Source organism: Scyliorhinus canicula, chromosome 7 (assembly GCF_902713615.1).
Source record: "Scyliorhinus canicula chromosome 7, sScyCan1.1, whole genome shotgun sequence".
Taxonomy (NCBI): Eukaryota; Metazoa; Chordata; class Chondrichthyes; order Carcharhiniformes; family Scyliorhinidae; genus Scyliorhinus; species Scyliorhinus canicula.
The window spans coordinates 165,520,806-165,536,910 of record NC_052152.1 but is presented as its reverse complement, the minus strand read 5'-3'; the positions used below and the strand labels follow the sequence as shown (position 1 = coordinate 165,536,910).

General features: G+C 49.2%; 1 protein-coding gene across 2 annotated transcripts in view; it reads left to right on the top strand.

Moving 5' to 3' along the window:
• Positions 1 to 16,105, top strand: part of gmeb2 (glucocorticoid modulatory element binding protein 2) — a 115,170-nt gene that overhangs the window by 34,204 nt on the left and 64,861 nt on the right. For both annotated transcript variants that reach the window (XM_038803194.1, XM_038803193.1), the window contains exon 2: positions 2,363 to 2,535. In XM_038803194.1, coding sequence (XP_038659122.1) covers positions 2,405 to 2,535 — 131 coding nt within the window. In that variant the 5' untranslated portion in view covers positions 2,363 to 2,404. The remainder of the gene's footprint in view (positions 1 to 2,362; positions 2,536 to 16,105) is intronic.

Sequence of the window (16,105 nt, the reverse complement as noted above, 5' to 3'; positions counted from 1 at the left end):
AACGACACCCTCTTCCCTACCAGGATCGCCACCCCTCGGTTCTTTACGTCCAGTCCTGAGTGGAACACTTGTCCCACCCACCCCCTTCTCAGGCGGACCTGGTCCGCCACCTTCAAATGGGTCTCTTGTAGCATTGCTACATCCGCCTTCAGCCCCTTCAAATGCGAGATTACTCTCGTTCTCTTGACCGGCCCATTCAGCCCCCTCACATTCCAAGTGATCAGCCGGGTCGAAGGGCAGCCCGCCCCTTTCCCCCGCCGACTAGCCATATCCTGTCACCTGCTCGCCCCGAGTCAGCCCTCCCTTTCTGACCCGCTCCCCATGGCAATGGCGCCCCCCCCCCCCCCACCCCTCCAGTCCTCAACTTCTCCTCCCTGGCCTTTTCAGCAGCAACCCGGTGCCCCCCCCTTCCCCCCCCCCCCCCCCCCCCCCCCCCCCCCCACCCCCCCAGGCTAGGACCCTTCCTAGCTGCGACGCACCCTCCATAGTACTTCCGTGAGTCAGCTGGTTTACGCTGACCCGGCTGCCCCTGCCACACTCCGGCTCCTCCCGGCATGGGGGGACGTCCCCCCCCTTACCACCCCTCCTTGACCCCGCTCCAGCGCGGGAAAGGGAGCCATTGCTGACCACGCCCCTTACTCCCACCCCCCTCCCTCCTCTGCCCCGTGCGCGGGAAACCAGAGGAAAGCCCCGCGCTTTCGCCCTGCCCCTCCCCGCCCCTCCATCTTCAGTTCCACCCCTGTCCCCGATCTCCCACCGATAAATACAAAACAACCAAAAACCCCACAAGAAACACATACCCCCGGCACTCCCCCCCCCACCCCGCCCTCCCACCATAACATTATAAATAACAGGAAAAAGAGAGAAAAAACTGGTGTAGAGAACAAAAAGGGTCCAAAAATACGGCCAAGTGAAAATCCAACCAACAGAAAGCCACGTGTCCAGCTTAAAGTACCAGAGCGGCAACGACCGCCAAGTATCTCCTGGTTCTAGTTCGAGTCCAGCTTTTCTTCCTGGACAAAGGCCCACGCCTCCTCCGGGGACTCGAAATAGTGGTGCTGGTCCTTGTAGGTCACCCACAAGCGCGCTGGCTGCAGCATCCCGAATCTAATTCTCTTGGCATGCAGCACCGCCTTCGTCCGGTTGAACCGGGCCCGCCGCTTTGCCACCTCCGCACTCCAGTCCTGAAAGATCCTCACCGTCGAGTTCTCCCATTTGCTGCTCCTCTCTCTCTTGGCCCACCTCAGCACCCTCTCCCGGTCACTGAATCGCTGGAACCGAACCAGCACCGCCCTCGGGGGTTCGTTTGCTCTTGGCTTCCTGGCCATTACTCTGTAGGCCTCCTCCAATTCCAGGGGCGAAGGGACGGCCCCTGCCCCCATCAGTGAGCCCAGCATGTCTGCCACATACCCCTGAAGGTCCGACCCCTCCAGCCCTTCTGCCAGGCCCAGGATCCTCAGGTTTTTCCGCCTCATGCGGGTATCCATCTCCTCCAATCGGTTTTGCCATCTCAGGTGGAGTGCCTTGTGCACCTCCACCTTTCCCACGAGGACCGTGGCCTCCTCCTCCCTCACAGTCATCTCCTGCTGCAGCTCCCGAATTGACGCCTCTTGGGTCGCCTGTGTCCCCATCAGCCTGGTGGTCGTCGCGTTCATCGACTCCAGCAGCTCCACTTTCAGCTCCGTGAAGAAGCGCAGGAGAGCGGCCTGCTGCTCCGCCGCCCATGTCCTCCAGTCCTCGGGTGCGCTGCCGGCCGCCATTTTGGATTTCTTCCCCCGCTTTTTTCGGGGAGCTGCTGCCGCTTTTTTTCCTGCCCCACTTCGGGTGACGACCATAAATTTGACGGGGTTCTCCTCTGGGAACCTTCCCCCACCGGGAATTGCCGTTCCAGCGCCGTTAGGGGCCCTCCAATCGGCCCGAAAACACCTTCCTAACAGGAGCAGCCAAACGTGCGACTTAGCTGGTCATAGCCGCAACCGGAAGTCCAGCCTTGAACATACTTAACAACTCAGCCTTTACCGCTCTCTGCAATGAAGAATTCCACAGGTCTGATTCCTTCTCATCTCTGTCTTAAATGGGTGACCCCTTACTGTTGAGATTATGTCATCTGGTCCTTGACACTCCCACAAAGCTGTCAGTCAGTTCTATGAAACCTATATGTCTCACATCATGGTTGCCAGTTAATTAGTAAAAATAATTAAATTACGTCTCTTAGAGTGCTTTACCAAGCCAAGGGTTGGAAGTGCCCTTTGACACTGAAGCATTAAGCTTGCTTCTCTTCTTTGACCAGTTAATTCAAATGATTTATCCTGTACTTTTTTTGTAAATTTAGTAATTTGTTGAATTTATGCTTTCCTTTTAGCTGGACAAACTTCTGCCATCACCTTAGTTGAAACTTACAGGTATGGCTACTCCAGACGTCAGCGTTCACGTGGAGGAGGTGGTTGTCGTGACTACACCTGACACCCCATCAGATGGAAATGCAGTCGAAGAGGTTAAAACGGTTTTGGTAGACTTCAAATCAACACAGCCCAGGTCGGGAATCCTGCTTTAAATTCTCATTTGTATTTAGTCTAGTCATGCTTCATAATTCTCTAGACTCTGATCTAAACACTTGTTGGGCAACAATTGATATTATTGAAACCCTATTATTTTAAATACTCTTATTTAAAAGTTAGATTACTCTAGATGAAACAGTAATCAGCTTTTAAATAGATTTTCTTTAACAGGAGGAAATTAACTTAATGGCATACCATGAATGGTTTCCATAGACTTCCTAAAGTGCAGAAGGAGGCCATTAGGCCCATCGCGTCTGCACCAACCCTCCGAAAGACCACTCTACCTAGGCCCACTCCCTATAATCCTGCACCTTGATCATGGCAAATCCATCTGCACATCTTCGAACTGTGGGAGGAAACAGGAGAACCTGGAGGAAACCCATGCAGACACAGGGAGAAAGTGCAAACTCCGCACAGACAGTCACCCAAGGCCGGAATCAAACCCGGGTCCCTGCCGCCATTCCATTCTCCCAGTTTCTCCGCCTCTATTGCATCTGTTCTGTTCTGAGTAAGTTACCTTCCACAACAGCACATCCATGTCGTCCTTTTTGTTCATCTGCAGATCCCCCAAACCTCACTACGTCTGACCCATTTACTGCCTTCCTCCCTTCCCCCCTCTCCCAGAACCATAACAGGGTTTCTCTTCTCCTCACTTTACACCCTGTCAGTCTCCTTATTCACAGGATCATCCTCTGCCCTTTCCGCCAGCTCCAGCATGATGCTACCACCAAACACATCTTCCCCGCTCCTTCCAGCATTCTGAAGGGCCCATTCCTTCTGTGACATCCTTGTCCACTCTTCTGTCACCTCACTTCCTTTCCACAGAGCTTTCCCACACAATCACAAGGTGTAGTACTTGTCCCTTCACCTCTTCCTTCCTCGCTGTCCAAGGTCCCAAACATTCTTCTCAGTGAAGTGTGCTTTACTTCAAATTCTTTCAATTTAGTCTGCTGTTTGTGTCGCTCACGAAGTGGTCTCCTCCATATTAGGAAGACCAAACTCAAATTACGCAATTGCTTGCGAAACACATTCAGTCAGTCTGTAAGCATGACCCAGACCTTGCCTGCCATTTTAATTCACCATCTTGCTTTCACGCTCATATTTCTATCCTTGACATGCTGAGAGAAGGTAGCTGGAGAAAAAGCACCTCATCTACTGATTAGGCACTTCACAGCCCTCTGGAATTGACTTTGATTTTAACAACTTCAGACCATGAACTCTTACATATTTAGAATTCTGTTTTCCCACAAGTGCTAGTCTGTATCTTGGTACTGTGTTTTTGCTTTCAGACAACGCTGACCGTTATTCTACGATTCACACCTACTCTGGACCAATCCTTTGTTTCTTTAATACTATGATTACCATTCCGTTTGCCTTTGGTTCCATTACATCTTTGTCATATCTCTCCCCCCTCTAGCCCCTCCATCCCTCTCCCCTCATTTTCAATAGAATTAGATCCATAAGACCTTAAGACGTAGGATCTGATTCTTTCCTCTCCTCTGTTCCAAAGAAGGCCATATTGGACTTGAAACGGTAACTCAAGCTTTTTTTCTTTCCACAGATGCTGCCAGATGTACTGGGTTTTTCCAGAACTTTCTGTTCTTAATACTTAATTGAGCTTCTGCAAGCCAGAATGTACAAACGTTTGAAACCGTCTCCAAATATACAGAACCCTGTACTGAATGCAAACATTTCTGAAGTTACCAAATTTTTGCATCATGCCATCAAAAGGCTTAGTTTCTGGAGGGGTTTGTACTGCTACTCCATCCTGGGGTCAAAAGCCTGAGATTAAAATCAAGGACCCGGGGATCATGAGTTCCTAATTTGCAGATTTAAAATGTTTTGTCGAATTTCCATCAAATGTGCTCAGAGAACATAAGTGTCACATTCCCATCAAGTGGCTGGGAGAGGGAAATACTAACAGAAACAAAGCCAAGGGCCAATAGGGAAAAAGACAAATTGAAAACTCATTTCAACTGATCAAAGCCAGTCATGGAGAACCACATCACCAACAACAATTGTTAAAAAATTATAAATTTAGCGTACCCAGTTATTATTTTTCCAATTAAGGGGCAATTTAGCTAGGCCAATCCACCAAAACTGCACATCTTTTTGGGTTGTGGGGGTGAGATCCACGCAGACACATGGACAATGACCTGGTGCGGGGATCGAACCCGAGTCCTCGGTGCCGTGAGGCAGCAGTGCTAACCACTGCATCACCATGCCTTCCATCATCAACAACAATCATTTATGTAGCACCTTTCACACATTTCAAGGCACCTCACGGTATCATGCATAGATTAACTGACCATCCATTTATCTTCTATATGATGCACTCTGTGCCCCAGCCAAGAATTAGTCCAGCTCCCTATTGAAGACTTATAGAGACTCAGCACACATCACACAAGCTAGCAATGCATTCCAGAGGCTCATTAGTCTCTGAGAAAATGAACTGACTAGCATCTAGCTATTTCTACTTTTGCAGTTTAAATACATGTACCCTGATCGTCTACAATTTCCAATCTGAAATAATCTATGAAAAGGTAATCAACTCACTCCATTCAGTATTTTATATGTCTCTATCAGTTTGCCTTTTGTCTGTGTTGCTCTAAAATAAGTAAACTCCACTCTTTAAATTTATCTGATAAATTATGGTTCTTTATGCTAGGAGTGAATCTTTTAGTATTTTTTTAAACCACCTCCATGATACTCGATCACTCACCTTGTGAGGGGTCCGAACACAGCATGATGCTTCAGTTCGAACCAGTGGTTTGTGTAACAATAGAGTGGTGTACTTTGATTTGTACTGAATGCTTCGATTAAACAATCCAACACCAGTTAGCTTTGGTTGTGCTCCTTCTCTACCTTAATTGCGAACTTTTAGCGATATGTGCACATAACATCCAGATCCTTATCTTCCAACCACTTACAGTACAACATCCTGTAAATGATATGTTGATGCCATTTACAGGCATGATACTACATTTATCTGATTTAAGTGCTATTTGGCAACTCTGCAAATCTACATTATTTTGCAAAAAATGTGCTCCTTTATAGTCTTCACTCTTGCACACATTTTCTAATTATCTACAAACGTACTGATTTTGGCCAGGATTCTTTGCTGGGAGACCAAGGGCGCAACTTAACAGGTCAAAAATCAGAGTCACGTTTTGGACGCGTTTAGCGGGATGTCTCCCGGCAGCTGCAGCATCGAGAATGTCCCTGGTATTTAATGGCATTTTGCTATTTTTTAGGGCTTGGTGGGGAATGCCTCATTGAGGCCGCGCTTACATAATTTCCTAGAGTGATGAGCTCAGCTCGTCAGTGCAGGAAGAGTATTCGTGAATTTTTAAATGCCACCCCGATCTTTTGATTCCCTCAGCCACCCCACCGCGTCCTCCCGACCCCTCACTACATCCAACTTAGCTCTTATGGGGTCCTTGAGCCCCCCCCTTCACCCCTCTTTTGGGCAAAGGCACCCTGGGCCCGATCCCTGGCATGGACAAGCTGATACCCAAGCACTTTGGCACTGGCAACCTGGCAATGCCACCTGAACACTCTGGCAGGTGGCAGTGCCAAGGTGCCATGCTGGCGGTGCCCCGATGTCAGAGGGAGTGTCAGGGTACCACCCTGCCAGGAGCCCGACCACCCGTGAGTCTCTAATGGCTGAGGAGACCCCTCCGCCCCCATGTACTGTTAGCTGGTACATGTTTGTGGAAACCAGTGTCAAACGGCATCCTGGCGAGGTCTCCCAGGAGTGGCCATTAGTTCCTGGCCGCCGGGAGAATCTGGTGCAGACATATTTAAATGAGCCTACTTAAATATGGTCATCTGGATCTCACACAGCGAGGACGAGATCCAGATAGCGATGTCTCGTGAGATTCCGTTAAATCTCATGAGACGTTTCAAACGTTGCGAATCTCACGAGTGGCCTCGCGCGAGATTCAACGGACTCGCCGCACCCGACACGGTGGCGCCGGAAATGAATACGATTCGTGTTCCCATTGGGGGCGCTATTCGGTAAGCGAGTCTTTTGGGCAGAGAAATGGCAGATGCCGTTCAATCCAGCCAAATGCGAGGTGATGCATTTTGGAAAATCTAACTCAAGAGCAGACTATATGGTCAATGGAAGAGTCCTGGGGAAAATTGATGTACAGAGAGACCTGGGAGTTCAGGTCCATTGTACCCTGAAGGTGGCAATGCAGGTCGATAGAGTGGTCAAGAAGGCATACAGCATGCTTGCCTTCATCGGACGGGGTATTGAGCACAAGAGTCGGCAGGTCATGTAACGGACTTTCGTTAGGCCACATTTGGAATACTGCGTGCAGTTCTGGTCGCCACATTACCAGAAGGATGTGGATGCTTTAGAGAGGGTGCAGAGGAGGTTCACCAGGATGTTGCCTGGTATGGAGGGTGCTAGCTATGAAGAAAGGTTGAGTAGATTAGAATTGTTTTCATTGGAAAGACGGAGGTTGAGGGAGACCTGATTGAGGTCTACAAAATTATGAGAGGTATGGACAGGGTGGATAGCAACAATCTTTTTCCAAGAGTGGGGGTGTCAATTACAAGGGGTAACGATTTCAAGGTGAGGGGGAAAGTTGAAAATGAAATGAATGAAAATCGCTTATTGTCACGAGTAGGCTTCAATGAAGTTACTGTGAAAAGTTTAAGGGAGATGTGTGTGGAAAGTTTTTTACGCAGAGGGTGGTGGGTGCCTGGAATGCTTTGCCAGCGGAGGTGGTATTGGCGAGCACGATAGCATCGTTTAAGATGCATCTGGACAGATATATGAACGGGTGGGGAACAGAGAGAAGTAGACTTTGGAAAATAGGTAACAGGTTTAGATAAAGGATCTGGATCGGCGCAGGCTGCGAGGGCCGAAGAGCCTGTTCCTGTGCTGTAATTTTCTTTGTTCTTTGAGTCAGGGCATGCAAATGAGCCAGCACTCTGCCCACATGAGATATTCTCATTGCCGCTGGTGTCTGTTTCGGTGGGGGCCCGGAATTAGTGCTGGAGAACCTGACAAGCTAGAGGTGCTTATAAGCACTCCACTCACCACACACTCTCATTCCAGCCAAGAAGATGGCTCACGGAGACCCGCCCCATGCTTCCTCAAGAATTAGTTGGAGAGAATGGTAGACAGAGAGGAGAAGAGGGAGGACACCCTCTTCCCCAGGGTGGTCCGCAGACTGAAGTAAACGGGGCCTGGGAGGAAGTGGCAGAGGCGGTCAGTGCGGCCAGCCTGACGAGGAGGATTGGAACCCGGTTCCAAAAATAAAAGAATGATTTTCTCTGGGCAGCATGAGTGAGTTACCACCTCTAGCCCTGGCATCACTCCCATCCCTCACTCCCCAATGGACATTGCTGCGGCATTCCAGAGTTTGGCTTAGTCACAAAGTGTCATGGCTAAGGGCATCAAAAGCATTGGCCGGGTGCTGAATGACCTTGCTAGTCACAAAGGCATGATCGAGGCAGTGAGGGACATGTCTCACTCGCTGAGGGACATGTCCCAGTCTCAGTGCTCCATGGCTGAGGGTATCAAGGCCAAGGCTTAGACTAGAGAGGGCCTCCACGACTAGCAATGGCAGGTGATGATGGAGCCTCCAGAGCTCAGTCCAGCCTCCCCTCCATCCCATGGAGTAGCCCGTGGCCATCGAGCACCCTGAGGGAGGAGGATGTGATGGGGCCCATGCTGGTGCCTCCTGCAGAGGAGGTGCTGGAATACCTCAGCCCTTTTGAAACCACCCCCGCCTGACACTGGCACATCTCATGGACAGCGGGCAGAACATCACGTCGTCACCTATGTCAGCCGGGTCCTTCCAGGGGCTGGAGGATGAGGCGGGGCAGGTCCCAATTCAGGTGAAGGTCAAACATGGTGTCCCAGAGAGAAGTGGCAGGGCACGGGCTCCGAAGTCTGAGCTAACCTTGTATGACACTTTACCCAGTGAGTGAACACTAACTGTTCACCAAAGGATACATGGATCCGCGAGATGAATTAGCCAGCACACATGCAGGATTCACTCGGGCGGACAGTGGAACGTAATCTTAAAGGCTGTAGTCAGACTTTGTCAGACAATCAGGAGCACCAGAATTAATCTCACATCGAGTCATCAACCTTCCTCCTGTGGACAAGAGCTGCTGATACTGCCAACCCAGGGCCAACACCTTGTGGTGATGCTGGGCAGACCCTCGGAGGGGGAGATGTGGTAGTGGGAAGGAGTGGAAGGTTAATGGGAAGGTAGAGTTAAGGGCTGAGGGGCAAGGAAGGTGGAGTGAAGGGCTGAGGGACAGGGAAGTTGGAGTGAAGGGCTGAGGGACAGGGAAGGGGCGAGTGGTTAAGGAGAAGGGAGTTCCATTTTTAAGGGGGTGTGATGGGGGAAATGGAGAGGTGGGAGAGGGCAGTAAAGCTGCTGGTGGTGAGGCCTCCTAATTGGTAGTTCGGGAAGTGATGAGCTTATCCCATTTGCAGCGGCCCTGGATCACATGTTGAGCGACCTCCAGCATGTTGCCCTTCAGCTGCATGATGTTGTGCAGGATGCAACAGGCCGGCATGATGCTCAAACCCTCCTGGGCTTTTTTGGAGAGTCCCACCAGAGTGGTCCAGGCATCGAAGTGCATCTTCAGTAAGCCGATGCACTGCTCAATGACGTTCCTGATTGTTGCAGGGGTGTCATTATAATGGGTCTCCACTTTGTTCTGGGGTCTACTGACAGGTGTCATGACCTCAGCGGTAACCTTTGTCGTCCAAAAGCCAACCCGTCACCCGAGGGAGTGCCTCAAAGGTGACGGGTACCTCAGTGTGCCATGTTGTATGCATCGTCCATCCTGCTCGGGTATTGCATGCATGATCTGCAACTGGTGGTCACACACCAACTGCTAATTCAGGGATTGGAACTCTTTCCTATTGATAAAGGGCATCGGCAGATGAACTGTTGCTTATAGGGGGACATGTGTGACATCGATCTCTCCTGGACCTGGGGCATGGAGCGATGGCAGCAAATTCTACTACTGTGCAGACATTTGCAGGATCTCACACAGGTCCCTGCTTGTGCCCTGGAAAGATCCACTGGTATAAAAATTCTGGGTGACTGTCACCTTGATGGCTACCGGTGGGTGTCCTTGTCCAAACCCCCGTGGTGCCAGTGCGCCACCTGTCTTAGTGGCTAGCCGAAGGTTTCGGTGGCATAGGTGGTCTGGTAGTTCCTAGACGCTGACAGTATCCATGCCTTGATGCGGCGCTTCCTTTGCACCTCCTTCCTGGCCTGTTGAATGGCCAGCATTTGAGCCCCACCGGCTGGTCCCTGCTCTACTGGTGAAGGCTGATCTTACGCGATCTCATCTGGCATGTAACACTCCAGTCGCCTTGCCAGAGCTTTCGCTAGGATTTCCGTGTCAGTACTTAGGAGAGAGATGGGTCTGTATGATCCACACTCTGTCGTGTCCTTGTCTTTCTTAGGGATCAGTAAAACTGAGGCCTGTGCCAGTGTGGGCTGTAGGGCCCCTTAGACAGTGAGTCATTGAACATCTACAGGGTGCAGGGCTAGCACTGCTGAGAATTTTTTGTAAAAGTCTGCCAGAAACCCATCTGGTCCCGGCGCTTTCCCTGATTGCATGGAGTTGATGTATTCCATGATTTCGCCCCGCCCTAGCAGTGCTTTCAGCACTGCCGGTATGTCCAGCCTGTTGAGGAACTGTTCCATTCCGATGTGCCCTTCGGGGGCTCGGAGGTGTATAGCCCTCGGTAACATTTTGTAAAGGCTTTATTAACCTCATTTGGGTCTGCTACTATCCTACCGTTACTGCCCCGTGTCTGGCAGAGCTGGTGGACTGCCTTTTGAGTGGAGAACAGGTCAGATTCCATCTGCAGCTTTTTCCTTTCCACCAGCCGTTCCACGGTTAGGGCCGTGGAGTACTGCCGATCCACCTTCAGTATGTAGTCAGTTAGACGCTGCTTGGTTTCCCTCTCCCTGTCCTTAAGGACCCTATAAGCTATAATTTCCCCCCCTGATCACCACCTTCAGTGCCTCCCAGAATATGGTGGGTGAGACCTCCCCACCCATTCTGGTTGCAGGATACATAATCGTCGATGGTTTGGGATATTTTAGTGTTGAATTCCTTATCGGCAAGGAGAGCTGATTCCAGCCTCCATTGGGGGCGTTGGACCCGTTCCTTCTCCAGCCACACGTCGATGTAATGTGGCGCATGGTCGGAGATTACATTGGCGGAGTTAAGCGCTTTTGTTACCCCTGGAAGATCCCTCTTCCCTACCACAAAAAGCCTGGCTGGTAGAACATCCATGAAGGTGCTCAGTTCGCTGCCATGCCTGACACGTTACCTGTCCTGGGGTTGGATCTGTCTCACGTTGGGTCTTTTACACAGTTAAAGTTGACCCCTACCCCATGATTAGTTGGTGGGTGCCCAAGTCCGGGATTTCAGTCATTGTTTTCTTGATGAACCTCGCGTCGGCCCTGTTCGGGGCAGATATATTTACCAAAACTACTGGGGCCCCATACAGGGTCCTGCTAACCATAATAAATCGCTCCCCTGGGTCTGTCACCGTGCTCGACGCCATAAATGAAACTGTCCTGTTAACTAATATGGCCACCCTCTTCGTCCTGGTATCGAAACACGAGTGAAATGTTTGTCCCACCCACAGTTAATCCCTCCAGGCGTGTTTCCTGTAACCATACTCGCCTTGTGGGCCTGCCCTTGTCCAATTGGGCCTACCCTCGCTCTCGGGCCATTCAGAATGAACGCCAACTGTTTCCCCTTTCTTGCCATCTCCACCTGTAGCCTGATGCAACCAATCACTACCCCTCCCCCACTCCCCTCAGTTTCTCCCCCCTGTCCTCATGTTTCCCCTTCCTCGCCCCTCCACCTTTGGCTCTACCACTCTCTCCATACCCCTGACCCCACCCCCTTCTTTTGTCCTTTGTTTTCTCTGAATTTCCATCTTACTCCTTTCTCCTGCCGTGCGCTCCCCACCTCCCGGGAGGCGTGCTGCGGCCTCCTCCTTCACTGTGTACCAGCTTACTCGCTATTGCAGCGGCTCCCCTCTCAATCTGGTTCCCCTATTTGAGCCCCATCTACCTCCCCCGCCCTGTCCTCTCCACTTCTCTGCTCGCGTTCTTTCCTGTCTTTCTTTTTCCTTCACATTCGTACGCCGCCTTCTCACCCATATGCGCTCTTACTGTCTGCCTAATTTGTTGTCTTGGACAAACTTGATGGCCTTCTCAGGGGTGTTGAAGTAATGCTCCTTTGCCTGGTATGTGACCTATAACCTGGCAGGGTAGAGCATGCTGAACCGCACCTCGCTCTTTTAGAGGGTGGATTTGGCGTGGTTAATTTTGGCATGAAGCTTGGCCAGTTCCGCCCCAATGTCCTGGGATGGGATGCCCCACCCACTTCACCCCTTTGCACTTTTCGCCCATCTCTGGATCAGCTCCTTATCCTGGTATTTGTGGAACTTCACAATCATCGCCCGTGAAGGTTCCGTGGCTCTGCGCCGATTTCGAAGTGACCTATGGGCATGGTCCACCTCTGGGGGCTTGACGAAGCCCTCTGCCAATCAGTTTCCCTGAACATTTCTGAGACATATTCTGTGTGGTTTCTCCCCTCCATTCCAACGATTCTCAAGTTCTAGCGGCGAGACCTGTTTTCCTAATCGTTGATTTTCTCTCTTAGGCCCTCCTGGTTCTTGTTCAAGCTCGCCACTTGGGTCTCTAATTCCACGATCGGGTCCCCTTGGGTCTGTGGTGGCTTTCTCCAGGTCTCTCATCTTCGATTCCTGAGCCTCCAGCCACTGCTACAGTTTGGCCTTCGCCTCCCTCATGGGGGCCGTTGCCGTTTCCACATTGTCTTGAAAGCTGCCAAGAGGTCTCTTTTCTGCTCTCTCTGTGCCTCTGAACCTCGGTGGTGATAAAGCCCAGGAGCTTATCCATCAGCGCCTGGGTCTGCACTGAGAACTCCGTGGAGTCGGCCCGTCCCGTTTCCGTGCCACCTTGTGTGGCTGCAGGTTCTGAGGTCGAGGTTTCCTTCCCCTCGTCCTTGTTGGCTTTCTTGGTGGGCGCTGGCTCTTTTCCATTTTTCTCTCTTCGGATTCCTCTTTGACGTGGTCTGCGGGGGTTAGATGTGGGGGGGAGGGGGGGGGGGGTTGGGTTGTGGATGATTCTGGTGCTCGTTTGATGGGGTTAAAAGATGTTTTTGTGGTTTTCATACGGGAGCCACCTTGTGTGTGACTGCTCAGCTCATGGCTGCCACTGCAAGTTCCTGATTCTATAATGTTGACTTCACTTTGGCAACCCACAAGGATGATGGCTAGTGTGGTAAATGGATATTCACATTGGTGTTCTTTGCAACTGAGACAGAGTAGAATGCACTCTGTATTTCTCCCCTGCTCTACATGACCCAGGAACAAGTGTTGGTTTCGCAAAGCCTGACATCCCTGATATATAGAAGCAAATAAATAATAGCTGCAGCTGCAGGATGAATGCAGAGTAAATGATACAATGTAGCTTGTTTCTGACAAACAATTCTGAACCTAGCATAATTTAACCAATGTAACCTAAAGTAACCAGATTTCAGCCCACCATAGTTTACAGGAATTCTGCTCATTTGCTATTTGTGTATACAGAGTGGTTGTGAGAGAAAACAGAAAAGATATTACAATAACTGCAGGAGCCAGTAAATGATCAAAATTCACTCATGGCTTAACCATAGATAACGTACACCTACTGTTTAATTTGACCAGATCACAGAATCACACAGTGCAGAAGAGGCCCTTTGGCCCATCGAGTCTGCATGGACACGTTAAAAATACCTGGCCTATCTATCTGCCGACCTATTCCTATTTGGCAACACTTGGTCCTTAGCCTTGAATGCTATGATGTGCTAAGTGTTCATCCAGGTACTTTTTAAAGGATGTGAGGCCACCCGCCTCTCTCACCCTCCCAGTCACTGTATTCCAGACCGCCATCACCCTCTGGGTAAGACAATATTTCCTCAAATCCTCTTTGAACTACCTGCCCCTCACCTTAAACTTGTATCCTCTCTCATGACTGACCCTTCAACAGCTGTTCCCTATCCACCCTGTTATGCCCCTCATAATCTTGTACACCTCAATCAGGTCACCCCTCAGTCTTCTCTGCTTCAACCAAAACAACCCAATCCTATCCAACCGCTCTTCATAACTTCAATCTTACATCCCTGGCAAAACCCTGGTGAATTTCCTCTGCACCCACTCCAGTGAAATTACATTTTCCTATAGTGCCAACCAGAACTGCACACATGCTCCAGTGTGGCCTCATCAAAGTTGTTTACAACTCCAACATGACCTCCATGTTTTTTAATCTAGGCCTCGATTGATAAAGGCAAATGTTCCTTATGCCTTTTTCACCACCCGATTATCCCTCCCTTCTGGCTTCAGAGATCTTTGGACAAACATGCCAAGGTCCCGTTGTTTCTCAGAACTTCCTCGTGTCATACTGTTCATTGAATACTTCCTTGTCAAATTACTCCTTCCAAAGTGTATCACGTATCACCTCTCACTTTTTAGGGTTAAGTTCCGTCTGTCACTTAGCTACCCATTTGACCATACTACCTATACCTTCCTGGAACCCAAGTCATTCAACCTCGCTGTTAACTACCCAGTCAATCTTTGCCATCCGCAAACTTACTGATTTTACCCCCCACATCATGACGAGCTATGTCATTTATATAAATAGTGAATAATAGGGTACCTAGTACAGATCCCTATGTATGCCACTGAACAGTGGCTTCCAGTCACTAAAGCAGCCTTTTGTCATCCTCTGTCTCCTACAACTAAGCAAATTTTGAATCCACCTTCTCAGATTACCCTTTATCCCATGTACATTTGCCTTCTTCATAAGACTTCCATGTGGGACCTTGTCAAAGGTTTGTTGAAATCCATGTAAACTACAGCAATTGCACTGCCCCCATCTACAACTGCTCACTGCCTCACAAAATTCAATGAAATCCCTCTGACAAATGAGATCAAAATTTTGTAATTCTATTCTATCTGTTGCTGTAATTCTTTCTTAAAAAAAAAACACTAACTACTTAAACCATTAAGAAAATCATTACTGGACATTAATACAATCACAATTTTATGGAAATTAACTTTGTATGTTTTATTCTTTGCTGTCAGTAGGAAAGCCAAATGAATTGCCATATAAGTTGTTCATGCCATCCTTCATTAACATTCTCCCCGGGGGCTCTGGTTTCCTCCCGCAGTCCAAAGCTGTGCAAGTTATTTGGATTGGCTATGCTAAATTGCCCCTTGGTGTCCAAACATTAGGTTGGGTTACGGGTTGAGGTGGAGGCGTGGGCTTAAGTAGGGTGCTCTTTCCAAGGACCGGTGGAGACTCGATGGGCTGAATGGCCTCCGTCTGCACTGTAAATTCTATGATTCTATGATTGCTAAGTGCCTTGATTATGGGGTGCTGCACTATATTCCTGTTCTGTTGTCAGATATATCACACTTCATATCATGTTTAACGATACCTGAAGCTAACAGAAACAACTGTTTATTTGTTAAGTTTACCCTAAAGTCCTTTTTTTTGATAATGGGAAAAATGAGGTTGAGCTGACAATGAGCAAGCCTGCATATGACTGAACTGAGAGTGGGATGACAGGCCTGACTCAGTTTTCAGTTTGGAGTTCCCCTTTTAGTAGACTACAAGACAGGAAATGTCTGCCTGACCTTTACCTTTAGTACAATTGGCTGGGAATCAGAAAATCGATGGTAACAGCATTTCTAAGAGCTGTAGCTATCGCTTAAAGGAGAAGTTGTTGGATGGATGAGTGGAGATTTGCTGGGGACAGAAAGGTGGATAAATTTATTACAATAGTACAATGGTCAGTGTTGTTCCATTTAATGTTGAAGATTTGGAACTTCAGCTGCACGAGGTATGCCAAAGAAAGAATTAATTGAAGACCACTGTTCAGTAAAAGCTTAGCTACACGTTGCTATGGCCCCATTCAATTTGGTTACCCAGGTCCTTCACATCTGGCTGCAAACAAGAAACAAGTTTGCTGGTATGTTGAGGAACGGAATGGTAAGTGTGCTCCTAACTCTTGCATACATTTCTTGTGGGACCACCAAGTATAGCAAAGCATAAATCCAAGTTGGGAACTTCCAAACCCTCTGGGGGGTTCCATTTCACACAAACCAAAAGAGAAAATGCTGGAAAATCTCAGCAGGTCTGGCAGCATCTGTGGGGAGAGAAAAGAGCTAACTTTTCGAGTCCAGAGGACCCTTTGTCAAAAGCTGCACCTGTGGATGCTGGTTTCAGATTCCAGCATCCGCAGTAATTTGCTTTTATCCGTTTTACACAAAGATTGGTCTTTTTCAAATTACCTTTCATTGTACCTGATGTGGATGGCACACGTTTCTTGCATTTATTGGTGGACGATGAAAAGATGCTCAAGCCTAGAACTAAAATGACCCCTCTGCTTTCAGGAACATTTTTTCAGGGGGTCAGCAGCTGTAAATGCTCAGGGAAGCCCTTGTTTCTTTCTAAAATTGC